This window comes from Streptopelia decaocto (genome assembly GCF_964273445.1).
Source record: "Streptopelia decaocto genome assembly, chromosome: 5".
NCBI lineage: Eukaryota > Metazoa > Chordata > Aves > Columbiformes > Columbidae > Streptopelia > Streptopelia decaocto.
Window position 1 is genome coordinate 29,524,942 of NC_138659.1, and position 27,652 is coordinate 29,552,593.

Consider the following 27,652-nt stretch of genomic DNA (forward strand, 5'->3'; position numbering starts at 1 on the left):
ATATGAGCTTTGTGGGTAAGTATTTCTGAAACGTTAAGCAATAGATAAAGTCATGTTTCTTTTTATCTGAGTAATAGCTTTTTTTCATTAGTACTCCTGAGGCAGCTGTATCATTCAGTGTTTTAAAGTATGCATATTGTAACATTGAAGTCTTTGGAACCACTTGTTAGACAGAAGTTGTCTTTGTCTTCAGATAGTTTGCAGATACGTAGTTATGTAGGTATGTTTTAAATCTGTAACTTGTTACTTGTTTTATCTTTTGGAACACCATATTGTTGCTTTGAGAATAAATTTTTTAGGGTGGCTGCACAGAGAGGTAGAAGTTAAGGCTTGAAAATTAAAGTAGTTTTTTCAGGTAAATAGCAATGTATGCATTGTGCTGTAGAAATAGAAGGAATTATTTTTATCCCTTTTAAAATTAGGAATTATTCTGGTAGCTTAAAAGAAGCTAGGACAGTATTTGCTATCTTTAGTGTAGGGTATGAAGTTTAATAGTTCAGATATTCTGCATGGTATTTTGTAGATAACCTTACAGAATGGTGCATTTATTTTGTACTAAACTGAGCAAAATTAAATTCCCTGGATTCTTTATCATTCACAAAATGGAGGCTGTTGATTTTGATTCATTTAAGGTATAAAATCTTTATTAATTGCAAACAGTGCAATTATTTATACTTCACAGTGCCTTCCCAGACCTTCCACCTTAGGTTCTGCTGCAAAAAAGCAACAGGTAAGCACAACCTAAGGAAGTATATAAAGTAATATATTTCAGTACATTAATGTTGTCCCTGTGAGATCTGTGGTTGTGTATTGAAAAGCAATCTGCTGCTTCCCCAAATGCATTGTTACTCACGGTTCCATTTCAGTGGAAAGTCTTTTAAGTTTTTAAACAACTGTTTATATTTCTAGGTAAATATGTTTTTGGATATGTTTTGGGGTTTTTTTGTTGTGTTTTGTTTTGGGTTTTTTGGGTTTTTTTTAAAGAAAAGATGAGTAGATTGCAGTAATTAAACTTGATTGAAATAAGTAATTTTTGCTTTTTTTCCTCAAATAGCTAATTGTTGCAATTAAAGAATCAAAACCTTTAAAATATGCAGGAATTACTTTGGTTAGAAATGTCAACAGCCTTCACAAATGCTTTTTTTTTTTATAATGGGGCACTATTCCCACTCAAATCCATGAGACTTAAATATAAAGAATATGGCTTCTTGTTATCACTGAACTTGATAACTTGTCTTACAGTTATAGTGTGTTAGTGGAATTTTTAGATAACTTAGTTTGTTTATTCATACTTGACATGGTAGGAAAACAGATTCTGGAGTTGCAGAGATTAGTATGTTTTAACTGAAAAAGCATGTGCACCAATTAAATGTTAACAGTACAGCAAATAATATTTTATATAGCAGTCAGTGTATCCTGTTTCTTGATACTTTAACTGAATTGCTGTATATTTTGATAGCTTAAAATGTTTGTATGTCTTATAGATGGTCTGGTACAGGTTTTTGTTTCAGGTTTTTGTTGTTTGTTTTTGTTTTTAGCTTAAAACAAAGCAGCATCTATTTGGGGTTTTTTTTAATGATTATTCTGTTTCTAAAATGTGCTGCTCCTCTTTCAAAAATCCTGCTTATCTGTACATCAAAGATAAATATTCAAAATTACTGCCTTCATTTTCACACACAGTGCTGAAGATGCTGCAAGCACCAAATCATAGCTCATAGAATCAGGTCCTGAGATAGTTACTACCAGTAAAGAGGAATCCTTTGAGTGTATGCCATTGGTGAGCCGATGAGCATGGACCATAGAAGGGCTCCATGTAGAAGGTAAAATTGGCAAAAACGTAACAGATTTGAAATGTATCCCATACGTAATGGTGTAGGGTATGATTTTTGTTTTGATCACTTTTCATTCTTGAAAGTTTTATTTGTTTGACCATAAATGTTCCATAATCTGCTAAGTTTTTTTTAAAACTGTGATTTAATAGTTTAAACCATCTATTTTAATTTCTATTCTTCTAAACAGCCAAGCTTAGATACATTGAAATTTTGAACATGAATAGTTGCGCTTCAGTTTCTCAAGCCACTTAATATTACATCTGCAGTTTAATACGTGACTTCATTTTTTGTGTGAAAAAAGGTTAGGTGTGTACCATTTGGATTTTGATACTGTGAATTTAGTGTTGGGGGGTGAGTAATTTGTTCACTTTACAATTTTCTTCAACTGTTGTTGCTAAAGTATCTTAACAGTTTTTCAATGGTGAATTTAGCCAGTGGGAGGAGATAGAGAAGAAAAAGCCAGTTTATTGGAATGTTGGTAGTGTGTGGCAGATGAGATGTTCTTTGTGTAGCATTTGAGGTGTATTGACTTCCAGCTTTCTCCCTGCTGAGTTTACAGGCATGCTATTTTGTGCTAAGCATGGTATTTATTTTTCAACTCTTATCTCCAAAGTCATAGCTCTTAGGAGAACAGAAAATACATTATTGGAGTGAGTTATCCTCATTCAAAAAGATAACTGGACCTCCTTAGAAACATAATGAACTTGTCTAAAAGGTGTCTTTAAGTGTTTCCTGCTTCCCCCCCCCCCACTCCTTAGAGTCCCACGAATAAAGTAGAATGTGAAGAATACACAAGGTTTAAAAAGGAAGCATAATGTTCAAAGTAGGAAAAGCATTTTCGCATCACTTTCTGCAGCCTATACTTGAATAGGACATGAAATAAAATGTCAAGTAGATAATCTTCTATCATAAGTCATCTAAGTTGTCCAGGCAGACAGGATCACTATTCACTTGCACAGCCTATCTTGAAATATTTTATCTTTTTACTAGTGGCATTTTATTGGATGATAGAAACTGTTTCTCCCCTGTTCTCTTCCAGAGTAATTTTTAAGTTTTCCATTGCATGCTAAAAGCTTCTTATTTTGCTTTTTTTCTGGAAGTGCGGGGGGAGGAAGGGGAGGACTGGGCCTTTCAGAAAGCATAGTTGATAGGATTCCCTCTTCCTTAGTAACAGCTTATAAAACTTATGTATGCACAAGTATTTCTCTTGCGTGCATGTGAAATGCCTTTTCGTCCTGAGAAAAGTGTTCTCTGCAGAAACTACCCGTGTGTAAAAAGAAGATTGGCTTTAAAAGGCAACTGTGATGGGAACAGTGTCTTAGGGAGATGCAGCTTGGACTTGAGGTAAATTGAATGCTTTACAAAAATGTGGTTTTGAGTTTGCATTGACATTGTATGTAATATGGGTACACGTTAACTGTATAATGGTTTTTGTATGGTTTTTCTCAATAAATGTAAACTGATGAATAATAATAGCAATGTTTTTGTCTTTTTTATGCTCTTGCCTTCGTTAGTTTGAAATAACCACTTCAGAATAGCAGCAACTGGTATTTCTGTGAATGAACATCACCCACATGAAGGAAAAAATACTTATAGGCCTATTAGGATAAATACTAATTCAAAGCATCATGCAGCTTGTTACCATATTTTCAAGATGTTTCTGAATTTCTAACTGTTTTATTGAGGCAAAAGAGTGACTTCCACTAGGTAACTGAACAAAGAGCAGTCACCAGATTCAGCTGCAGGAAAATTTCTTCCTGAAATCACTGCACTTGCTGCAGCTTACCTTGTCTGTATTTTGAGGCTTATACACATGCTCTTTAATTTAAAATGTGACTTTGGTTTGTAAAATTACACCTACAGAGGCTTAAGCTGAACAATTCAGATGGAGTTAGCACAATGACATTAGTGTTGATGTAAAGAGGTCTTGAAGAAAAACAGTACAGTAGTCTTACGAAGACAATGTTTAGAGATGCAGCAATGAATTTATTGCATTAAGAGAGAACAAAGACTGAGAAGGTAGGCACTTTCTGAAAATACTCTTGAAGCTTGCTTCCTACCAACTTAGCTATGGTAGGCTCATATTTTGTCACTGGCCATTCCTGTATCATTTAAGCAGTGAAAAAATTAGAAGTTTTACAAGCAATAGCTGGTACTATAAAGACTGCTACAACAAGCCTTACTGAGATTGGTTTTACTTTTGCATTATCAACTGCCTAGGTTGATAAGAGTGTAACAGTTAAAATGCAAGCCCATTTTAAAACCGAAGAACTAATGCTCTTCGAAACAAAACAACAAAAGTGAGCAGTTAGGTAATCTTTTATTCTTTAAAAATAGTACACTGAGGTTTTTGAAAATCATCTATAAGTATTTCCTTTTGCCAGTTCAATGCCTCTGGGATAAAGTAAAACAGCTTAAATATTCAGTGTTCATGCAAAATATACCAATAGATTTACACTACTACACAAGTTTCCAGATTGTGTATTAAGCTTTATACCATTACACAACAGTTGGTCTTCAAATGTGGGAGCACTATTGTAATTCAGCTTTTTCCTTTATTTGCTCTTGCATACACTGATTCCTTCTTTGTAGCCTTTAATACTAATTTTTGTATTGAGCAAGGAACCTGAACACTCTCACAACTTGAAAGTTACTCTTATCTGATGCAGGAATGACAAATCCGTGCATATCCTTGCTTGCTTTAGTTGGCCCCATCAGAGAAAGAGATGATGCAGTAAGAAAGTTTTGAGGGGAAGAAAGATTCCAGCGAAAGTAGAGCATTAGTAGTCATCAGCTAGAAAAAAGGGTTAAGAGAAACAGATAATGAGGTTTTCATAATAGGAAAGATGCAAGAAGAATATTTGAGAATTAAGCAAATGAAAATGCTAACTCTTACTTTCAATGGTCAGAATACAGGTGCTAGCAGATGTGCCTCTGTTGTTGACTGCTTTACACATATATTCCCCTTCATCTTCTGGGAAGGTTTCTGGCAAGTAAAGGCAATAGGTTTCTCCTCTTTCAATGTATTGATAGTCCTCAGAGTCCTGCAACATTTCCCCCTCAAACCACCATGTAACTTCAGGTTTTGGTTCTCCAGTAACTTTAACTGTAAATCTCACTGGCTCGCCGTCAACAACTGATGTGTTTTTCAGTGACTTCTTGAACCAGGGAGCTCCAGATCGAGCTTGATCCTCCTCATCTTCACAAGTAGAGCCATTAATAATACTTCCCTCCTCTTCTTCTTCCTCTTCCCTCTTCTGTTATAAAATAAGTCAATTTAGAACATTTAAAGTGGCAATAGCAGTATGGCTGCTAGTGACACTTACTTGATTACAGAAAAGTTTCTATGTTTCTGGGGGAAATGCCACACCTGTCCTCACTGGATAATGTAATGCTGTCTGGATATAGAACAGGCAGTAAAATGGCTTTTAATGGCTCTGGGATCTTGGGCTAAAATATAGGCATAAATGCAGATTCCACTTTCAGACTATTCAGAGGATATAATTAACTTTCTTAGCAGTATCTCTCTCATACTCTTCAAGAATATGCGAAAACACCAAAAGCAATTATACATTATTGCAGCAATTCACAGCAGCTGTTGTAAAGCAAGTATAATGTTCCTTTTATACCTCTGACAGAGTCGCCATCAGTGGTAATCAGATGCTAACTTAAATGACACTTAGGACTAAAGAAAAGATACTTTGTAATTTATACCTTCTGTAATGCCGCATCAATTTCTTTTTGTTCAAACTGCATGCGTAGTAATTTCTGTTCTTCAATTCTCCTCTGCTCCTCCTCTTCCCTGGCTCTTGCCATTTGCTCAAAACGGGCCTTCATGTTTACTTTATGAGTAAATGGAGCCTCAGATTTCTTGGCTGGTCTCACATCTACCTCATCATCCTTGGGAGAGAAAAGGGAACTTTAAGATGTGTATGATAATAAACTAGTTTTGTAGAGCAGTAGTTCTAAAGCGAGTGAAGCCACCCAGAGTCCTGTTTTTCTCAGAGTTGTTTTTTTTTTTTTTTTTTTAATGTTGGGTTTAAGATCAAGTCTCATATTAGTTTATCCCAGGGATATGGCAAAACACTTAGAAAAGTAATTTCAAAAAAATTAGGTAGGAAAACACTCCTAAAGATGTCATATGTAAGTGAAATACTAGCTTGTGGAAATGGTAGATCCTTAGTGATGTGACCGTGCTGTGATTGTTATGGCAGCTTCAACAGCTAACACAGCAACCTTACAGAAACATAATTACAGTGTCAGTCATTAAATAAAAGCTCAAAAATAAAAGGCTTTGAGCTGACACTGAAGTGACTACTGTGGCTCAGGTCAGGCTTGCTGCTGTTAGAGATCCTGTGCTGCCATCTGATGATGGCATGAAAGCTCACACTGGTGTTCTGGGGCATGGAGCATGGTCTTGATTTATGGCTAGAATGAGAGCTTCATTTCTGGTGTTTTCCCCTCTGAAAAAACTGAGATACACAGATAAGTAGGCATCCTTCTCTGCTACACCCTGAGAAACTAGTAAAGATGATAAAAAGACTTCAAACTGTATTGGTTTTTTATTTGTTTTCTTAATTCATACAGTGGAGAATGAATTAAGAGTTCAGAAGGAGAAGCAACTAATATGATTAACAGATTGTTTTTCAAATATGGATGTTTCAAAGCCTCTGGCTGGCAGGTTTCAGGTTGTTAAGATGCTGAATTGAGGACTTTGAGCAGAAAAACAGATCCCTGCTTGGCCAGGTGGCTGATAATGAACTGGTGTTTCCCTTAGGGATGCTGAGGGGAAACTTCCTCATGCATCCAAAGGAGGAAACAGGAAAGAAGGGAGAAAATAATTTTGGAAATATAGCAGCATTGTCCACTGCAGGATGATTAGTGTGCTAGTTAAATATCATCAATCCATAGAGAGTGCAACTCACCTCTTGAAATTTTTCAGCTTCCCTTTCTCTTATTTCTTCATCCATTGCTCTTCTCTTAGCTCGCTCTTCTTCAATCTTCTTCTGTATCTCTTCTTGAGACAGTTGTCCTATTTTTTCAAACTTGCTCTTTAAGTTCTTTGCCTGAATGGAACCACTTCTTTTTAGCTTTATTAACTCTTCATATTCTTTGCTTAGCTCAAAGGTTTCACACTCTTCTTCCAACTGTTCAGAAATGACAATGTGTAAGATGGATAATGCCCTAGTTGAAATTACTACCTGTTCTCCCAATACATAGCTGTGATTCAGTACATGTGGATAGTTCCCTTAGTTATTTGAAATCAGCACAGAGACCTTTTCCCTCTCCCTTTTTGTTTTCCTTGCTATTGCCAGGATTACTGCGTTTGTATCACATCTCAACTACATACAGATTTTAAAATATCTTCTTGAATGTACCCTTTGGTAAAGGATTGCTGTCAACAAACCACCCTTCAGAGACTGAAAAACAGACACCTAGCAATACAAAACACTTAGTTATTCCGGATACGTAACTTACCTCTCTGACTTAGTTGCAATATGATATAATATTCTAAAATACAGCTACTTTGTTAAACAGAAAATTATTACATTTTTGAATTCAGTAAAAAAGCAGATGAGATTTCAGGATGTCATGGCTGGAAAAGAAATGGCAGTTCTGGATCCTGTAGTCAAACCACATCTGATGCTGTAACTGTTGATACTTTGCTCCTTTGCTCTGACTGACAGTAAAGATGTATCTGCATTTTAGCTGGATGTCCCCATGTCTCCCTTCTTCCCCAGTATGCAATACAAAATTTCCTTGAAAAGTTCACAAACTAGAGCCTTTACTACTCCAGCTTTGCTTAACATAATAAACAAATGTAGTCCTCTGACATTCAAAAGGAAATAATACAGAATTGCCACCCATAACCAAATCAAATTGAAGTGTAAAGTTCATGAACATGGTCTTTTAGATGTTTGGTATGCAAAGCAAATTTTGTGTGTGATTTTTAAAGTGAACCGTGACAGTCTTCAAACCCTTGATACACTGATTAGAAATAATTAGAGGCCACTGTAATTCTTTCCTAATTAGTTAACACAGCATTCCCTTGAGGAAAAGCAACAATTTTGCTCTTTCCTACTTGGATTTTTTGGTATATTCATCTGGGAACTAGATGTTTCTGTTCTCCCAATATTGTAAATATTACGTAATTGTTTCAGTAATAATGTGGAATTTTCATAAGTGAAAAAATACTAAAATAAAATGACCATTTTGAAATTGTGGTTTTAAGTGTGGCAAGGGATGAAAGCATTTTCCTGGTAGATCAGTGACAAAAATATATATCTTATGCTTAAAAAATGTTTTTTATATTTTTCATTCTCTTCCCATAATACTGAAAGTATTGATCTAAAAATTCCTTTAAAAAGAATTTTCAGTTACAGTCTTAAACTTTGAGATTTTAGGAATTAACTGAAATGATCTACTGTATTTTTATTCAGTGCATACTTAACCTAATCTTTGATATACACACCTCTCCCATTTCTTGTCTTAACTGTTGGAATTCTTGCTTTTCCATTTCCAACTTTTGTCTACGCTCTTCTTCTGTGCGTCTCTTTTCTTCTTCCATCTTTTGCCTCAGCAACTCCTCGAAATTAATTTCCAGTTTACCAGGGATGAGAGATTCTTGAGAAACTGTTCTAAACATTTCTGGCGATTCATCATCCAGCACCTGCTGGAAATTCAGAGCATTAATTCTACATCCCGAAAGTACCTGTGGTGAAATCACAGTGTTGCTCAGACACTTGTAGCACATAGAGATAACCAAGTATTGTAACATCTGCCACAGTGCAGGAAGGTGCAATAAGACAACGTGGATATTCCTCTCATGTTGGGTAAGGGAGTGTGTTTCGGAGATTTTCTTATTGGACTTTAGCTCTTTATAATTACAATGCTAAACTTCTATAATGAAAGGTGTTAAAGTGTGGTCTCTTTTGCAAGGTGATGGTGAGGATGCAGCTTTGCGACCTGACACAATTCACTCCTGTTTACTTCACAGACTATCATTAGGCAAAGTACTTGTGTTTAAATGTCATTGCTCTTAACACTGAAGTACAAATATCTGTAATCTTTTTCTACACAAACTGAATTATGTTCCTGTTCTTAAACAATGTCACTATTCCCAGTATGGCTAACGGAACAGTTTTCCACAAGAAACTCTAGTACACGAGTTGATAACACCAAGTTATGTTGCCACTTCTTTCCCCCTTTCCCAGGCTTCCGAGTAGGGCTGGGCTTTGATGGCCATCCATGAGCAGTTTGCTTATTTTGTAGACTAATTCATAAGCAGATGCTAAGGCCTGGGAAAGGCAATTTTCATTATTTGCAAAAGCAGGAAGTGTAAGAACAAATATCAGATTCAATTTGTTGAAGCATTACCAAAATATGCTACAAAAATGGCCAGGTAGCATGGCGTGAGTTATGCAGGCAGGTTTTAAAATAACTCCTTGATAAAACCTATATAAATGTATGTTTGTGCATGTAACTGTGTAAACTTAGTAACAGAGATTGTCTCAGAGGGAATATTCTGTACCTAAATGAGTGAGATGGGGTCAGATACTGATCCAGAACCGGGTGCAGATGCGGCTTCAGGTGCTGTGTAATCAGCACAGGTTTGAAAAACCTGCTGGCAAACACTGAAGAGCCCAACCGGCCTCAACCTGTAGGCATTCCATTTTTATTTAAGCATTATTTAGGCATTCCCAACAGCAGCAATCAGCCAGATGCCAGAAAGAATTAAAGGGGCAAAACTTTAAGAAAGTGTTTTTGTTTCTGTTTCTTTATAAAGCTTGCATTTTTTTTCAAAGATTCTTCGGCACTCCTTTTTATTGCTACTTAGTGCCATTGTAACTTATACCTTTCAGTGCTGTTTGTGCTACTGTGGTTTGTCCCACTATCTTAACCTACTTTGCCCATATCCTTTTTATTTATCACAGCTCTTCCAATGGTTTTTGGGCCAAATCCCACTTAAATACCGCTACTCACTATAGATTTCCTTCAGATTTTCCCTCTGAGTAAGCTTATAGTTGGCCTTCAGCCCCACCATTCCTTCCATTCGTCGTTTGTTTTGCATAATATGAGCATATTTGTTGGAATTGTGTTATGGAGAAGCGGAGTCAAAAAACAAGGCTGTAAACTCTTTCCTTTTAATGAAAACAATGCATAGCCACAGTTTTCCGAGGTTAACCACAGCTAAATTAGCAATGCAATGTGAAAGTCTCTTGCTTGTGATGCATTAGTCCATACGCTCCTCACCTCAAGAAAAGATAGAACTAAGTGAAAAGGAGAAGCATTAGTTCAAAATTTAGCAATGTGTGTATGTCTGGGCTTTAAAAAACCATGCGTATGAGCAAACACTGTTCTTTTTGAATCAGTAAGACATGAAAAGGCAGAAAGACAACTTACTCCTGATTAAAAACTAGGGAAAAATAATCAGCTGAATTTTGTCATGCTCAAAACCCTTGTGGTTAGTTCAGTAAATATTTTAGTCATATTTTGTGAAGTGAGACCATACTTTTTTTTTTCCCTGCAAAGTGGGAACAGATGGTAGCAAGAAACAGTCCCGTAATAACCACAGTTTGCAGCACCGTCAACCAGTTTCCAGTGGGCAAACAGGGACTGATACAAACCAGAACATTTTTCTATTTGTGCTAAGATGGGTTCTTCATGCAATCCTCGAATGGGAAGACACTGATGGGGATGAAAGGTGAATGTTCCAGTCTGAAAGTGAGCACGGTGGTGGAAGTGTAAATACAGAACAAATCAATGGGAAACAGGGAGATCCTTCCAAAAGGAGGTGTTGGTTGTGCTTTCAAGCAACAACATGACTGCTTCTGTGTGTGTATACTTTCAAAACTAAATTAAAATGGATAAACATGAAGAAGGTTCTAAAATAACAATTTAAATGCTTAAATAAAAATGGAATGTGAGGTTATACTACTTCTGAAAGACATGACTAATATGTTTAAGAGCACTCTTTTTATTCTAGTGGCTCTAGCTTCTATTTTCTCTCGCAGGTATGGACAGACACTATTTTCCACAATTGCTTACCAGTACAATATCAAATATCAATTTACATTGTAGCTTCTCTGGGTAGTCTTTCACTGTAGTAGTCTTGTCTTTGGCCCAATTTCCAGGCAGAGGGAGCACCGCTAGCAATATGAGCAGCCAAACAAAGCTTTAATTTGCCTCAAAAGCATTGCCTTGAATGATGAAGAAGATTTTAGTAAGCATACAGTTGCTCTTTTTCAATGAAACTACAGAGGGGAATGCAGGAAGACACCATCAAGTGGGTGGGTTATCCCATAGTTCGTATGGTGTGTCTTGCCCTTCCTTTTGAAACAAACAATACTTAGTTTTAGCTGGTAGTTTGTATAATTTAATACTGTATTTCCTAATGTTCACCCATAACGGGCTTATACCCCAGGGTATATATTCCAGAAACTTGGAATAAGCATGACGAATACAGTGAAAAGCTCCATGCTAGTTATTTTTTATAAATAATGTTGTTGGCACCTTTCTCTGCTTTCAGGCGGTGTCAGTATGTCAGTCCTAAGTTCCTGAAAGTTTGTCTACAATATGATCTTAAATTTTAGAGGTCATTGCGTATCACAGAGATCTGAGTTTGCCTAAGGAAGTTCCGTATTACAAACTGTTCTCATGATAAATGTCGTAAGTTATTTTTTCTGTTTCTCTGAACAAGCAGTGAAATGCAATAAAAACATCGGTAGCAGAATTCAACCGTCTTAGTTTTACCTTCCTAAGGGGCCAAAGATGACCAAACTTTGTACTTGCAGTGCGTGATGTTCTAATATGCCATTAATTATGCTTTACCTGGTAAGAACGGATTGGAGGACACCCTGTAAAGGCAGGCACATAAACTCAGAGAAGTAAAAGGAATTATGCTCCCTCCCAAAAAAGAAGAGCAAACAACAAACCCACCTTGTGAAAACATTTTGTTTTCCTAGTTTGTTGCATCTAGCGTAATAATGCCCATTGGACATAATATACGGTTTTGACTAAATTATTTGAGATTCTTTCTAGACTTGCTGTGAGGAGGGATTGTTCTGTCATGATTTTTGGCAAACAAGCTTGATTAGTTTACCCCCCCACACCTTCTAATGAGTAGTGAGAGGTGAGCTAATGAATGGAGGAGCTGAAGCACGCGTTCCTAACTCCATGGGAAGGTTTTCCCCAGAGCTGCTTTCTAGTTCCTTGGAGACTTAAGTAAACTAGATACTAAACAAAAATGCCATACCATGTTCTTCCTTGCTTCAGCAAATGCTCTTTTCTCCTCCTCTATGCGCCGTCTTGCGTCTTCTTCTGCTTTCCTCTTCTCCTCTTCCCTCCTCTGTCTCTCCATCTCCTCAAAACTGAGCCTGAGTTTACCAGGACGGAACTCTTTAACAGAATTTTCAGATTCTTCCTCACCGCCTTCATTTACCTTCAGACAAGAGAGGAAAGAAGAGAAAGGACTTATCCAAACACAGAAATATTCTTTGTAGTAAATAAATACTCCATTAATTCCTTTCTGATCATTTAGAAATGATCGGTTGTTTGTGGTGGGGTTTTTGTTGTTGGTTTGGTTTGTTTTTTTCTCTCTCCTGGGGGAAAAGAAATGTATCGAGTTTGATTCCCATAAGAAACATTTTAGTCTTGGTTTTAGCTTGGGGAGGGGAAAAAGAAACGCATTTCAAGACCCACTATGTAGCTTCTATAATTTTTAGAAATCTGTTGAGTGTGTAAGTGAAAGAACAATGTGTTATCAGGTAAAGGCTGAACAATTAAGTACGTATTTTACATTTTCAGCATTGAATACTGAAAATGGCTCCATATTCACTTTCTTTACATCACTTTCATAGACCTTTACGCCATCAAGTCTTTTTTGTTTGCATATACACTGTTTTCACCAATGCACTTACAAGTTAAAAATAAGTCATAGAGTTTTATAGCAAAACGAAATCTGTCAACATTTTGCTATCACTCTAGACTGAGATTTTTGTTTCTTTTCTTTTTAGACATTTAATCATCACTGAAGAAAGGGAATTGATATACTGGGATCTCTTCACTGTTGCTTCTCTCCAGTGAACACCTCTCTGCAAACAGAAGCCTGTGGTTTGCAAACGGCAATCAAGAGCAAAAGAACGAACCATCTTCAGAAGATACCTCAGGGAACTTTATTTGTTACTGGAGGAAATTGCCTGGCGACTGTCAGAATATTGATAATCCAGATTTCTGTAACCTGCAAGCAGCCCTGGGACTGGTATGTGGGGTAGCCAGTCAAGGGAATTACAGACATCTTTTAGTGGGAATTCATAGGAGAAAAAAAAAAAAAAAACTGAAGGAAATTAACTGTTGAACTCTTCACAGAATCACAGAATCCCAGAATGTCAGGGGTTGGAAGGGACCTGGAAAGCTCATCCAGCAGGAACACCCAGATGAGGTTACACAGGAAGGTGTCCAGGCGGGTTGGAATGTCTGCAGAGGAGACTCCACAACCTCCCTGGGCAGCCTGGGCCAGGCTCTGCCACCCTCACCAGGAAGAAGTTTCTTCTCAAATTTAAGTGGAACCTTTTTTGTTTGTACCCATTACCCCTTGTCCTGCCATTGGTTGTCACCGAGAAGAGCCTGGCTCCATTCTCCTGACACTCACCCTTTATATATCTGTAAACATTAATGAGGTCACCCCTCAGTCTCCTCTAAGCTCCAGAGCCCCAGCTCCCTCAGCCTTTCCTCACACGGGAGATGCTCCACTCCCTCCAGCATCTTGGTGGCTGCGCTGGACTCTCTCCAGCAGTTCCCTGTCCTGCTGGAACTGAGGGGCCACAACTGGACACAATATTCCAGGTGTGGTCTCCCCAGGGCAGAGCAGAGGGGCAGGAGAACTTCTCTGACCTACTGACCACCCCCTTCTAACTCACCCCAGGTACCATTGGCCTTCCTGGCCACAAGGGCCCAGTGCTGGCTCATGGTCACCCTGCTGTCCCCAGGACCCCAGGTCCCTTTCCCCTACACTGCTCTCTAATAGGTCATTCCCCAACTTACACTGGAACCTGGGGTTGTTCCTACCCAGATTCAAGACTCTACACTTGCCCTTGTTATATTTCATTAAATTTTTCCCCGCCCAACTCTTCCTTTTAGAAAACTTCTGAATATTTTTACAAACACGGATATCAGATAAAACCGTATATTAGAAAATTTCTTTTGAAATAGAGAATTTGTTAATTACTTTATATTCCTTGGCTAATAAATGCAAATACATAAGGGTGAGAGGTGTGAACAAAACTTCAGTTAGAATGACTAGTGACTCCACAAAGTTCTCTCTCCTTCATTTTCCTCCCTCTTCTCCTTCACTAGTGTCCCTTGCCCACCCCCAAATAAGAAGAAAAAAGTGCACTATTGCCATAATGTCAAGGTTATTGGTGCAGAAAGGTTCAGTGATTTATTGGAGTTGGGGGTGGAGGAGTAAACTACAATCTGAGTATCTGCCTAAACCCAGAGTTTGGACCACTTGGGAATTTCAGTGTTTGGGGTTTCTGGAGGTTCTGTGGGGTTTTCATCCTTGAGAATATCCATTTCCTAATGTTTTTGGTCAATATAGTGATCTTGAGCTGTTTGTCAAAGCACGTTCATTCATAATTATACTCTTTTAAAGTTAGAGTTGGTGAATTCCTAGAAATAACATTTTCAAAGATTTCACGGATTATTAAAATCTCATTTCTCATTAGTCTTCTTTGTATGTAAATTAACAAAGTCATAATGATCGTGGTTGTACAGGGGATGGCTATTTAAATACAGAACTTAAAAAATGCTCTTGGAAATGGAGGGTGGTAAAGCGAGGAAATACAGACCTAAACGATCTGGTGTATCTAAGTGCTCGATTCCTTTAGGATGGTCAAACTATAGCGAGGTGTCTGTTTATAGATGATCTAAACAAGTTCAGCTTATGATAAAGAATACAGATGGAGGCAGTTTTGCAAGTAATATAAAACAGGAATTGTGAGCTACATTTCTGACAACTTAGGGCTTATTCTAGTAATTCCTAGTTTATTCTTGTTTATGTCTATACATACAAGGGAGCTGACCTTTTTTTCCCCTTTCTCCATAAGAGGAAAGTTGTAATTGAGGTATTTATCATATTTATAAATAAATATGAGAATACAAATAGCATTCTCTTATTACAGAATGTTTTCACCCCAAACTGGCGACTGAAACATCTGCAGCACTATTTAAGAACGGACAACTTCTTATCTTCCTGAGGACTTAGAGCTTAAGGTGCCACTATGTGTAGATCTAAAAGCTGCCCAGATTGCTGGCAGATGTAAACCACACATAGTTTCTGGTTTTCCAAGGGGAGTATCTAAAGCATTACACCAGTGTGCTTACTGAGGTAGAACTAAGGTCAAAAATACGTCTTTCAAAAATGAACAGTGATACAGTTTTGAGATTCTCTACAGCTTGAAACAGAGTTAATGGACAAGACAAAAAGAAGAACTGGATACAGGGAAGAATGTAAAAGCACATCCTATGTGAAAATTCTGTACCACCACGAACAACGCATGGATTTACCATTTGCTGTCTCGCTTCTTCAAAGGCACGTTTTTCCTCTTCTAGACGTTGTCTTGCTTCTTCCTCTGCTTGTCGCCTTTGGTTTTCCTGTCTTTGTCTTTCGAGTTCTTCAAATGTTACCTTCAGCTTACCAGGAGACAGAGGCTCTTGAGTTTCACTGTCTTCATTTTCACCCTGTGTAAGAAAAATGCAATAGTTATACCTTAAATAATAGATATTTACTTCTCAGGTATTTTTAGGTGAGTGGTTTACCATGACAAATGAACGGCACTTGGTTTCCTTAAGGAATTGGTTTTGTTCCTCATATTTTAGCTTCATTTCTTCATCCTGTCTCGCTCTTTGTTCTGCTCTCTCCTTGCCCGTGTTCCCCAAGTTTATTTTCATCTTCCCAGGGGTTTTGGTGTGTTTTACAGGCACTACTGTAACTAGCAGTGAATCATCCCCTTCCTGTCCAAAAAGATATTTATTATATTTTTATAAAGCTTGACTTCTAGATAGACTCACTTTTAATAAAACTGGTTTTACCTGTGTGCACAAAAGCTTCCAGAAGAATTACTTGTACTACGAGCAACAAGAATAAACCCATCAGCCCAAAGCAGTCACTAGTTTCTTGTAATACCTGAAGAGCATCAAGACTGAATTCTATTTTAAACATAACTGCTGGCAAACTCCGGGATTTCTTTACAAATCTGCATCGACTGTTAGTTACAAATATTCGTGGTTTGCAGAACAACAGGTGAAATGTTGAAAACCTTGGAGCTGGAGCCACACTCCACTTCCAGTCTTGTGTTTATTACTGCAGGACTTCAAATCCAAATCCATATCCATACAGTAAATTAGTCAATTTAAAAAAAACAAGTTAACTGAGTAAGGTGTTCAAATATCTGTATATTGACAGAATCCCCTTTTAATTTCAAGTTCAAGGCAAAGAGCTTTTAAGATGATACTTTCAAAGCCAGAGGACTTAGTGCACTGTTGCCAGTGTCCCTCAAGTCCTTCTGGTGGCTTTGAATATTCGCATTTTAGATGTTTTTAACCAACAAAAAATACTCGCAGTGCAGACTCGATTTCAAACTTCAATACATCGACTTAAAGCACAGACATATAGTTCTGCATAAGTTAAAAGTTTGTTAGCTCCTTGGTTGGATTTTAAGTAGGTTTGTGTGCCCCTTTCTAGGTTTTCCCAGCCCAGATTACAATAATAAAACAAAGTGAATAAAAAATGTAGGTTAGGTGAACATTTCTTTAAAAAAATCTGATTACCTCTGCTGCTGATTCAGTTCCCGTATTGTTAAAGTCCTCAATCTATTAAATGAGAATTTCATAGGATTACGTTATTTTGGCTCTTTGCCTTAGATTTGCAAACACAGAATCGGAAATTCTTTTTGTATCAGTGATACGTATGAACCGCTTAAATTCAGGGAGATGGTAACGACTGAACGTTGGTTGGAATATTGCACACAGGTGAGCTGGTTGAAGAGGGAACACGACAGAAAACACCCCACAGAAAAGAGGCCAAAGCTTCGTAACCCTTCAGAGAACCCTAGCTGTCCATTCTCCATTGAAGCGTTCCAGAACGGTGTGAAGAGAGAAAGAGCTAAAGCAAGGTCATTGATTAGCTCTGATTCAAGTGATATTGCCTTCCCCTCAACTCCTGCAAAAAGCCTACTGTTGTATTTGCTTCATATAGTCTCTATACATCACTGTCTAATACACTTTCTACAATGCTCCACAGTATGCAGGGTTCTAGTCTATCGTTTAGATGTTCGCTCTCAATGCGCTAATTGCAGCACTGAAGAAACCTTACGAAAGGAATTGACACCCCACTGCAAAATTTTACAAAGGACAACATTTGCAACAGAATAAAACATTATCTGAATCTTCACGATTCATGATTTTTTACAGCATTAGTGTCGTCTTGTTTTTGCCTGCCAATTGCGTTTTCCTATTCTTGCTGGCTTTGGTTCATCTATCACTGAACCGTATCACTAATGTATAAGCAAAAATTGTCCAAAGGAAGGGTTGGTAAAAGAAAAGAAACATTTTCTAATTAGTTTAGTAAATTCTGCAAACTCTTGCATGCGTATAACACCAAAGTTTGCGGCTGATTCACATTCCCACCAGGTGTATGCCTGCCTGGTTTTATCTGTAACTCGAGTTTAGTGCTTAAACAAATTGTTACCGTAAAGAAGTGAAGATTCTCTGTACGTTCCTCCCCACGTCCATCCCATTGAGCATCTCCCATGTAAATCACTACTGTCATAAACCTGAAGATCAAATCTTTCTGTTCAATTCCAACCTTTTTCTTCTCGTGTTGGTGGTTTGCAATTACATCCCGATTATTGTGATCAGACGAACATACCTCCTGTGCTTTCTTTGCTAATTCTCGCTGGATTTTTCTTTTCTCAATCATATCTTGTTCAATGCGGCGCTTTCTTTCTTCTTCCATTCTTTTCCTTTCTTCTTCTTGCCGTTGCTTCTCCATTTCTGCAAATTTGCCTTTAACAGTTCCTGCGAACATGAAACACACAGTTCAGCGGTCAGATCTAATACTTATCTAGTGAGTTCTGTGGCCTTTCACGTGAGACCTGTCTTACCTATGAGCTTTGGAACATAACCCTTTTCTATTTTAGATGATTTTGTGTCGTCGTCTTCATCAGATCCAAGCAGCTCTTTCATCTGGTTGATAAAACACAGGAAGTAAACTGTCTTTAGAAATTAAATTAAATTCCCAAATGGTCTTAAAATCATGTGAAAATAGTTTCACACGAGATATTCAATATTAAAATAGCGCAAAATAGTTGCAAAGAAAATAACCTCCTGCTTTCTCCTGTTCCATTCTCTCTCTCTAACATATTGTTCTTTTCTTCTTTGCTTTTCGTCTCTAGATCTCCTTTGATTTCTTTCTTCCCTTGCTTTCTGCATAGCTTCAAATTTATCCTTTACATCCCCCTTGTGAAGCTTGGGCACATAGGATTTTTGGACGGGTTTAGATGAAGAAAGCAGAATCTTGGTGAAGATAAAGGAGAAATGAAGATAAGAAAAAGAAAGGTGAAACAGATGGACAGGAATATTCAGAGAGATTGGGTTAGGAAGAATGTATGAACATAAAACAGAAGCGCATTTGGGATTAGAAATTTGCTGCCACTACCCACCATCTATTAAGCATCATTGTATTTGTTCAGAAATAGCAATAAACACTAAAATACACAAAACAACATTTAGCATTGCATTAAACTATAAGTAATTGTAATTAATAGCTACGTAACTAAACGAAGGAACTATGTGAATGTGCATTTTCAATTACTATGGCTTTAAAAATTAGATACAGATTTATATTGTTGCTTTGAATCATAAGCAATCACCAAAGAGCCTCTCTGCCCCCGGCACTTAAAACCCATACAAAGACACGTATAAAATACAATATGTATGTTTTAATAAAATACAATATGTATGTTTTAACACTTCAACAGCCAGGTATGTTTTTAAAATAAAGAGTACTATTTGTTTATTTAAAACATCCGCTGCATTATGTATGTACTTTTTTAATATCTAGAGAACTCAACATTCCGGTGATTTCATGTTAAGAAGGGTCAGGATCACTGGGCTTGCAGGACGCTGATGCAGCCAATGGACACTTCTCAGCCACCCCAAACAGCACGAGAAGTCCCCACTTTTCAGCACTACTGTGACGTTTTCTCCCTTGTTACTGCAATGACTACAGAAATGCTGAGAAAACTGGCTCAAAATATGGGGACTTTATGTTTCCCACCTAAACCCGTAGGTTTTGTTCCTGTTGCTCAGTGCGTCTGTGTTGGAAGAATAAATATGTTAAGTAGCCTAATATTTACATTTTAGAATTCAATGTGAATGTTGCCCTTCATTTCCCCCCAACATTTAAAACTTCTTCCTATTTTGTTACTTTTATTTTGCCTTCCTCCATCATTTTTTTAATAACAGTAACAACATATTTCACAGATTCCATCAAATCTTTAGTTCCTTTCTTTAAGCTACTTCCAAATGCCCTTCCACTGTCTTAGAAGAGCAGCAATGCCAGCGGATTTACAGTATAATTGTTTGTAATTACTCTTTTTTTGCAAACATCGGTTGTAAATTACTACATTATTGCGATTACTTTAAAATTGGTACATACCTCCGTTTTCTGTGCAATGTCATTCATGGCTACTGTATTGTGCTCTGCACCTGATGCGTTTAAGATTGCTTTCAGTTTCTACCTGAAAGAAACAGTTGTAGTTATATTCCTTCCTTTTCCTTTTAAACACTGCTTTAACCATCATCCTGGACAAGTTTGCATAGGCTGAAATCAATGTATCACTATTTCATTTGGTCCTTTGAGGCTTTCTAACTATGCAGCAGTAATTACAAGAACAAGCTTATGATTCACTATTCATGCTCATAACCCCTCCATATAGTCCTAGCTATTGGGTTTAAATTTCCATTTATAAGAAAAAGATAATAACTTGGAGCCAGCTCCCCAGCTGGCGTGTTGCAGAACTGTTGTTCAGGATGGTGGTGCCAGCAGAAAGGAACGTTGCTCTGTGCCACCGCTGCTCCGCTCGGGCACCGGGGCCAGGGAGGTTTGCAGAGGGCTCGGGCCAAAGCCCCGGGACCTCGCACAGCCCCGAGAGGAGGAGAAACGGCCCTGGGTGAGAACACACCCGCGTGTCAGAGGATGATGCCCTTGCTGGAGGCTCAGCCAGGATGGTGACTCCACAGGATCACAGAATCACAGAATGTCAGGGGTTGGAGGGGACCTGGAAAGCTCATCCAGTGCAATCCCCCCATGGAGCAGGAACACCCAGATGAGGTTACACAGGAAGGTGTCCAGGCGGGTTGGAATGTCTGCACAGAAGGAGACTCCACAGCCTCCCTGGGCAGCCTGGGCCGGGCTCTGCCACCCTCACCATGAAGAAGTTTCTTCTCAAATTTAAGTGGAACCTCTTGTGTTCCAGTTTGAACCCATTGCCCCTTGTCCTACCATTGGTTGTCACCGAGAAGAGCCTGGCTCCATCCTCCTGACACTCACCCTTTATCTATCTGTAAACATTAATGAGTCACCCCTCAGTCTCCTCTTGTCCAGCTCCAGAGCCCCAGCTCCCTCAGCCTTTCCTCACACGGGAGATGCTCCACTCCCTTCAGCATCTTTGTTGCCCTGCGCTGGACTCTCTCCAGCAGTTCCCTGTCCTGCTGGAACTGAGGGGCCACAACTGGACACAATATTCCAGGTGTGGTCTCCCCAGGGCAGAGCAGAGGGGCAGGAGAACCTCTCTGACCTACTGACCACCCTCCTTCTCTCCCTCAGCTCTTCCCCCCATCCAGGAACACAAAACAAAGGTTTCCCTTCTCCTAGGGCTATTCTAGGGAAAACTAGCACTAAAAACTATGAAACAAGTTAGGTAAGACACATACATACCTGAGAGAAAGTATATCATTTAACTGTGGGATGGAAATTGCACTGCATTTTTTAAGAGAAAAGCATTACAAATTTTAAATTACATGGTATTTATTAGGAACCCAACAGAAAGGTGCTTCAACCTCTTTCCTTTTTTCTTCCCTCTCCCTTTTTTTTAAATCATAAGGTGTCTATCAGAGCTTGTGGGAGGAAGGGAATCGTGACATGACCCCAGTGCTGTCTGTGCAGGTAACTTACTGCTGAAAGGGCTCTGTCACTTGTGCTTTAGAGGAACTGATGTCAGGACACAGATGGAAATTCAAGTTCTTAGTAGTTCTTATCCTTTAAGGTCTCTAATTCTTAATTACAAACACATGATAAGCATAAAAATTCAAATTTTATCATTCTTAAATGTAAACACATTATAAGCATGAGACTTTTTACGTGGTGTTAAGAATAATGAACGTTCAGAGTTGTTTTCATACAAGCTCTTCAGAAATACACCGTCAGTGCTCACTGGTGATGCTGCAGCTATACAGCTCAAATGAGATCCTTCAGTATCTTGGGATGTTTTTCCAAACGAAAGCAATCACAACATCTGAAACGAGCATTTCGCTGCCAATCTCTGCCCTGGTTTGCAAGTTCCAAAGTCTTCAAATCCAGCCTCTGCAGAGACGTTCTGGAGAACACCGGGGTGCTCCTTTCCAATGAATGAGTATGGAAAGCCATTCCCCCACAAATCAGAGTTGGCAAATACCTTATTTGTAGGCTGATAGGAGCCCAAGGCATTCCAGTTTGTCACTTGTCAACACACAAACTGTTATGATAGTTCCTATTTAGACTGTTTCAGATTAGCATTGCATGTTAAAATTCTGTTGTGTCTAGCAGTCTGATAACTTCACTAGCACTCTCATGCTTTCAAGGCCCCTATACACTTTCATATACATTTGTATATTGTGCTGTTGGGTTTGCACATCTTCATAAGCTTTAGCTTACTTCACGTATGTAAGTAAAATCCCCATTGTGATCAGGATAACCTTAAAACTAGTTAAAATGCTTCGACCTCCACATTTTTTTAAGCAGATCTTAGAGAAGTCCTTATCTGTTCTCTTCTTTTACATCTCTACTTTTTAGATTTCCTCTTCCTACTTGTGGCTGATACCCTTCATCCTTGTACTTAAAATACAGAAGCTGAATACCAGATTTACTGCATGAAGCTGTCAGAAAACCCAGGAATGTCACGCACTCAAGTGGCCTGGGACACAGGGACCTTCCAGCCTTCACACGGGGCTGGAGAAGTGAGGCCAACTGAGAATCTTTCCCAAGGAATCCCACCCAAACACATGCAGTGACGACGACCACCAACCTCCACTGCAGCAACAGGCCCCACCTGTGCAGCTTCATCCTAAAGCTGTTTGAAAACTGACTATTCTGAAGGCTGATTTGCTCATTGTGTAAACTGAATTGTAGGAAGAAGATTTGTTTACAAGAGAATGCCATTTAGTCTTTGAGCTTTGGGGTCAACTGTGTCTTGAACCTTTCCGATAGCTCTACCTACCCGACCCCCTTGACAGTGTCACTGAGATTGCTGACAGCAACAAGATCTACCCTCAACCAACCAACCTGAAATTTTATCTAAAAGTGCAAATATTGGAAGATATTTCTTTTTGCAAATTCCTGCTGTCTGAACTTCCAAAAATGTACCAACAGGCAGTGGGCCTTCGAGATGGCAGATATGTTTCTGCCATTTGGATTCTTGCCATATCTGCTATTACTTTAGGCCACTTTCCAGTTCTTTGGCATCGCTAACTCTGAGTGTGCTTGAAGGTTAGCCAGCTGGCTGCAAGGCATTTTGCATCTGCAAGTCATCCTACCTCCACCTTTGATGCTAAAAGATATGGATATAAAGCAGTAGGGCGTTGCTGAACATGATACCGCCCATACAGTCAATGTGTTGTTGCTGAGGATCCATATAGTCAATGTGCTGTTGCTGAGGATCCATATAGTCAATGTGCTGTTGCTGAGAAAACCAAAGCGGCCAACTCAAGAAGTCTTGACACCTGCAAATCATGGAAGAGCGGCACCTTCAGCCAATTTCTTCACATAAAGTATGTGGTAGTAAATTTTCCAACTCAAGAAACCTTGACCTACTAATTCCCTTTTGAGATGAACTAGTTATATTTTTAAGTCATATATATATATATATATATTCTCATCTTGTAGTAAGAATATTCCCACAGAGTACTTCTAATACAAGTAACGCTTACTCCTTGAGGCGAAAGGGTCGACTTGTATATGTACTTACTTCAGAAGAGATTTGTTCTCCAATCATGAAGCTGTCCAATCTTAACATTCAGACTCATCTTTTATTTCCTGAGATCAACATGTCCCAGGAAAACCTGTAAGAACTCCTCATTTAAGCTTCCCACTCACAAAAGTCCCAGATTATAACATTGAACATAACATGATGAAAAAATGAATGGAGCTTGTTACTAGGCCTGTCCAGTCTCATCACTCCAGCATTCACCTGACACTAGTCTCATTTATAATGTTAGAGTGTTATAATGTTTATAATGGAAGTACTAGACTGCAATTCCACTTTCAAAGCAGGTATACGTTGAGGTTCTTCCTCAATGGGAAATTTAACCTCCATCCTGTGACCAATGGTCCCACCTCTGGAACCAAATGGAAGAGAAAATGCCATTACTCTACTGGCTGTAATGCAGAGAGGGATCCCTAGGAAGGTTCAAGTGAAAATTTAATACAAAGCAAATAAATACTCTGAAATTTAAAAAAATCAACCGTTTTAAAGCATCTTATTTGTTTGCTGTAAATGGGTAAGCTCCCATGGTTAAGCTGCCCCCTCTGATGTGCCTCGATTTGTGATGGTCATAGTGCTTCCTCGACTTTTCATGCAGACTCCCTAAAACCTTCCTTTAGCAAAAATAACCAAAGTGAACAAAGAAAACCATTATGGGGACACAGTCCTGTGTTCACAAGTCCCAAAATCGACCTCCTTAAATTTAATTCATTTCCATTTCTTAAAGATGCTCAGAGTCCTCAACTGATCAAAAAAATGTTGTGCAGCTTTAACCAGAGAGAAACCTCCCACATAAACATAAAAGTTCTTGATTTTCAGTGCAGTGATTAACGTCCTAACACGAGCCACAGGAAAACACCAGCGTTTTCCTGAACCCAACACTACTCTGTATAGCAGGAGTACAAAGCCACGACTTCATAAAAGTCTAGTTGCTCTGTGATTCCTCCTTTCGGGAGGCCCCCCTGCTGTCCTGCGGCTACTGTGAGTTATAAATAAGCCCTTCCCGGCACAGTCTAAGTTACGTTTACCATCTGTCTCGTCTTTGTGATCTACTCTCGAAGACGCCATTATATAAGAAAACCATATTGTGAGAGTTGGAAATTCACCACTCGCAGCCAAAGCGCTTAGGAGAGGGAAACACAGCCCACAATGTTAAAATATTTAACAAAATATGAAGCGGCACTGGCAAGAGGAGGGGAAAGAGAGCGACGCGCAGCATTTATGTCCTCACTGTAACTCGGCTGGAATGACACTACCAGTTGTTGTACTAAATTACAGATACTAAAATTATCGTGCACAGGGGAAGATCCTGAACTGGCACAACCCGTCAGCCCCGCTGCAGCCAAGGAGCGATGACAACCAACACCAGCTGCCTCAACATCGCACTTTATAAAGCACAAAACGCAAAACTATTTCCACTCGCTTGTATTTCCTTCATGAAACCCCTATAATTAAAGACTAGGATGCTTAGCGACGACTGACCCAGGGAATTCAATTTCATACACAATCATTTGAATTTATTTCACTACAACATTTACTGAGAATCTCACATAAGAGCAGAACAGTCCTTGCAGATATGATGTCATGTATAAAACCATATTTATTGTAAAGGACTTTGTCTATGTCTCTTTATACAATTATAAATAATCTTAATGTGACAGCGCCATGCAGTCCAACTCCTGTGTTAAAAAAATAAATCACCCTTCCCTGTAGAAAAGGTCTCTCTGTTAATTCCTTATTCTCTTCAGGTACTATTATGGGGTGCGTAAGCTCCGGAGCAAATGTAAGAGGGGCTGAGAGCCTGGTCTGTTACAGGGGGAAGCCCCACTGAGATCCTCTGGCTGTGGTTTCATGTTTCAAGATATCTGCTGATTCTAATCATGGGTGGCACTAAATTGTGAACTGAGATCCCTGAGGCAAAAATCAGGATGTTCTGCCCCATGCCATAGTTCCTCAATCCCTCACTGTGTCACAGCAGACAAAGAGAAACAGTATGATCTGAGCACAACTCTTGGTGACTTCACTGGCAGGACTTCAGAGATCAGGGTACTGAAACATGGGGTAAAATAATGGCCACAAAGCTCTACGCCAGTTTGCTTCTGCCCTTCTCCCACGCCACGACATGGCTTCTCTGCCACTTCTCTGCAATCCTCATGGACAACTCAGCCTGAACGTGGTGCCCGTGCCCCTGCCGCACAGGAGACCAGCGCTGCTTCCACTTCGCCACCATCAGTGCTGGTAGCGCTGATGCCCACGACAACCATCACCTCCATCCGAGGGGACACGGCTGCCCCAGCGCACAGCAAAGCGTCCCTCGCTCCCACCGCCCCCCGAGCTGCCTTTCCACCATCACCAGCTCCCTGATCGCACACTTGCTTCCAGAGGGCTCGGCCACCGCATCATTCCTTGATGAAGAAGCGTCAAAGCGGAATATCTGAGTATGGTAAATGAGAGCTTGTCTTCTTTCACTGATGAATAGACTAAGTTAAAACACTCCAAATGCAGTTAGAGAAAGTATTTGTTAGGCATGTCTTAAACCATCTACCCAGTTCTTCTATGGCACTGGACTCTGTGCTTTCTACATATACTACACATATCCCCACACTTCTGTATGTTCCTTGATACACTTGGCCCTCTTATAAGACTAATTATTATTTCACAATTTCATCGGATATTTTTCTAAGAGATCTAAGGTCTCAGGTTAAGATACTAAGTTTTCTAGCATGCGGCTACTCGCTGACTAATTTTCAAAACACTGATACGTTCCACTGAACATGCCTTTTTTGCAGATGTTTATTATGTTTGGCAGAAGCTCTTATTTACCTAAAACAAACTTGATAACAAATCGTTTGTAAGTTATCACAGAAAACCAATATTTTCTTCCAAGCCACCGTGTCTTAGACTTCAGGATGTAGTAAAACCTCTGAACGCACTCCGTGTGCCACTCAAGCTGAAGAGCACCCCAACAAAGCTGAACTCCTCTTTATGTAGAGACGTGCGGTTTATGAAGACTGAGATTTTTAACCAACTTTTATTAAACGCACAGCGACAAGGGAGAGCGGCCCGCACCGCCCGGCTCGGCGCGTTCGGCGGGCAGGACGCGGCCCCGCTGCCGCTGCGGCTCCAGCGCCCGGGGCTGCGGCAGCTCCGGCGGGGCTGCCCAGCGGCACCGCCGCTACCTGCAGTGATTTCATCCCAAACCAGCTACGAGCCGCAGCCGCGGCGGGCGCAGCGCTCGGACCCCGCCGAGGACCGGCCCCCGCCCGGCCGGGAGGGCTCCCCCGCCCCCGGGAGCCCCTCGCTAGGCGCGCCCAGACGCTGCTCGCCGGCCACCGCCACAAGCGGGGCCGCAGTGCGAAGCGGGCTGCTTCTCCACACAGACCTCCGGGCTGCCGCTCGGCCCGGCCGCCGAGGCTGTGAGGGGGCGGCCGGCAGAGCGGACTCCCCGGCGGCGGAAGGAGACGGTGGTGGCCGAGGGGCGCCGGCGGACCGCGGGCCAGACACCCCGCCGGCCAGACACCCCGCCCGGGTCCCGCCGCAGGACGGGGGAGCGGGACAGAGCGCGGGGCGGACCGGGCTGTGCGCGGCAGGAGCGGCGCGGCAGCCGGGCCGAGTGTTGCCTCCCACCCGCTGCCTCCCAGCCGCCGGCGGCAGCGCCGCTCTTACCTGTGAGCGCTGCCCCGCCGCTGCAGCTCGGCGCGGTCCCGGCGGGCGGGCTGCCGGCAGCGGAGCGCCCCTTGGCTGCGGCCGCCGCTCCGCCGCTGCAAGTTTCCATAAAAGTCGCGACGCGCGGCCGGCGCCCGCATTCCAGGCGAGCCCCGCGCCGCGGCAGCTGTCCCGGCCCGGCCCTGCGGCGCGGCCCCGCACGCCATGCCCGGCCCCTCGCCGGGGCGGGGGGCGCAGCCCGGCCTCGCCGCCAGCGCCCCCCCCGCCGCGGACAGCCGCCCGGACCGACAGCATTATCTTAGGCTGGAAGCACCGCGGAGCTATAAATAACCGGGGCAGGGAGGCCGCCGCTCGGCTGGCGCGTCCCTGGCCGCGCAGTCCCTGCCGCAGGGCAGCGGCCGAAGGCCCCGCGGGCGATGCCGGCGGAGGGAACTGGGGCACAAGGACCCGCCGCCCCGCAGCCCGCCCGCTGCTGAGCGGCCGGCGGCGGCGCCCCGGCTGTTCCACGGCCACAGCCCCAGAGATCCCCGCCCGGGGCCGCGGCGGGTTCCGGCACCTCGTAGCGCCGCGTACTTACGAGTATCGCAGGCTCGGCAACCGCCGCTCTCCCGTCCCGGCCCCCGGCAGCGCGGGCAGCAGCGGGACACGCAGGGAGCGCTCCGGACCGCGGGCTCCTGCCCTGCCCTGCCCGCGGGGGCCTTTATACCGAGGGGGGTCAGGTCCTGGGTCGTTTTAAGGCACATGGAGAGCAATCGACTAATAATAGTAATGTGACAGTTACTGATGGAGCGGAGAGGAATCCAGCTAGTGCCAGCCCTGTGAGACGCAGCGCGTTCGGGTTAAAGCAGCACTCCT

The 27,652-nt window shown here is 41.0% G+C and overlaps 2 protein-coding genes across 14 annotated transcripts in view; one reads left to right on the top strand and one right to left on the bottom strand.

Annotated features, from left to right (window-relative positions):
* The window catches only part of FUBP1 (far upstream element binding protein 1), a 34,666-nt gene extending 21,786 nt beyond the window's left edge, over positions 1 to 12,880 (top strand). The window contains exons 21-22 of one of the 2 annotated variants that reach the window (XM_082053180.1): positions 683 to 730; positions 12,848 to 12,880. In XM_082053180.1, the coding sequence (XP_081909306.1) occupies positions 683 to 730; positions 12,848 to 12,865 (66 nt within the window). In that variant the 3' untranslated portion in view covers positions 12,866 to 12,880. Of the gene's footprint in view, positions 1 to 682; positions 3,312 to 12,847 lie in introns of those variants that run through there. The other variant, XM_082053181.1, reaches the window with a different exon arrangement.
* On the bottom strand, positions 1,560 to 27,521 carry NEXN (nexilin F-actin binding protein). 12 transcript variants are annotated; one of them, XM_082053173.1, is made up of 14 exons: positions 27,375 to 27,521; positions 19,552 to 19,633; positions 18,216 to 18,407; positions 17,996 to 18,077; positions 17,761 to 17,909; positions 16,662 to 16,703; positions 15,651 to 15,845; positions 15,399 to 15,572; positions 12,088 to 12,273; positions 8,305 to 8,505; positions 6,758 to 6,979; positions 5,547 to 5,732; positions 4,729 to 5,089; positions 1,560 to 4,626 (listed from the first exon to the last, which is right to left on the bottom strand). In XM_082053173.1, exons 2-14 carry the CDS (start codon positions 19,576 to 19,578, stop codon positions 4,613 to 4,615), a joined length of 2,031 nt encoding a protein of 676 aa, XP_081909299.1. In that variant the 5' UTR covers positions 19,579 to 19,633; positions 27,375 to 27,521; the 3' UTR covers positions 1,560 to 4,612. The 12 variants fall into 12 exon arrangements, with proteins under 12 accessions (XP_081909299.1, XP_081909301.1, XP_081909291.1 ...); XM_082053175.1 differs by having other exon boundaries at positions 19,552 to 19,629; positions 27,375 to 27,501; XM_082053165.1 differs by lacking the exon at positions 27,375 to 27,521 and adding an exon at positions 26,798 to 27,071 and having other exon boundaries at positions 19,552 to 19,629.
* Between the last annotated feature and the right edge of the window lie 131 nt (positions 27,522 to 27,652).

What these genes read in the sequence shown, in the direction of transcription:
- NEXN (XM_082053173.1), bottom strand. Translation starts at nt 19,578, where the DNA reads ATGAATGACATTGCACAGAAAACGGAG. An exon ending in GGAACAGGAGAAAGCAGGAG is followed by an intron (nt 18,078 to 18,215) that starts GTTATTTTCTTT and finishes TTTATCAACCAG; the next exon opens with ATGAAAGAGCTGCTTGGATC. An exon ending in AGTGCCGTTCATTTGTCATG is followed by an intron (nt 15,573 to 15,650) that starts GTAAACCACTCA and finishes TTTCTTACACAG; the next exon opens with GGTGAAAATGAAGACAGTGA.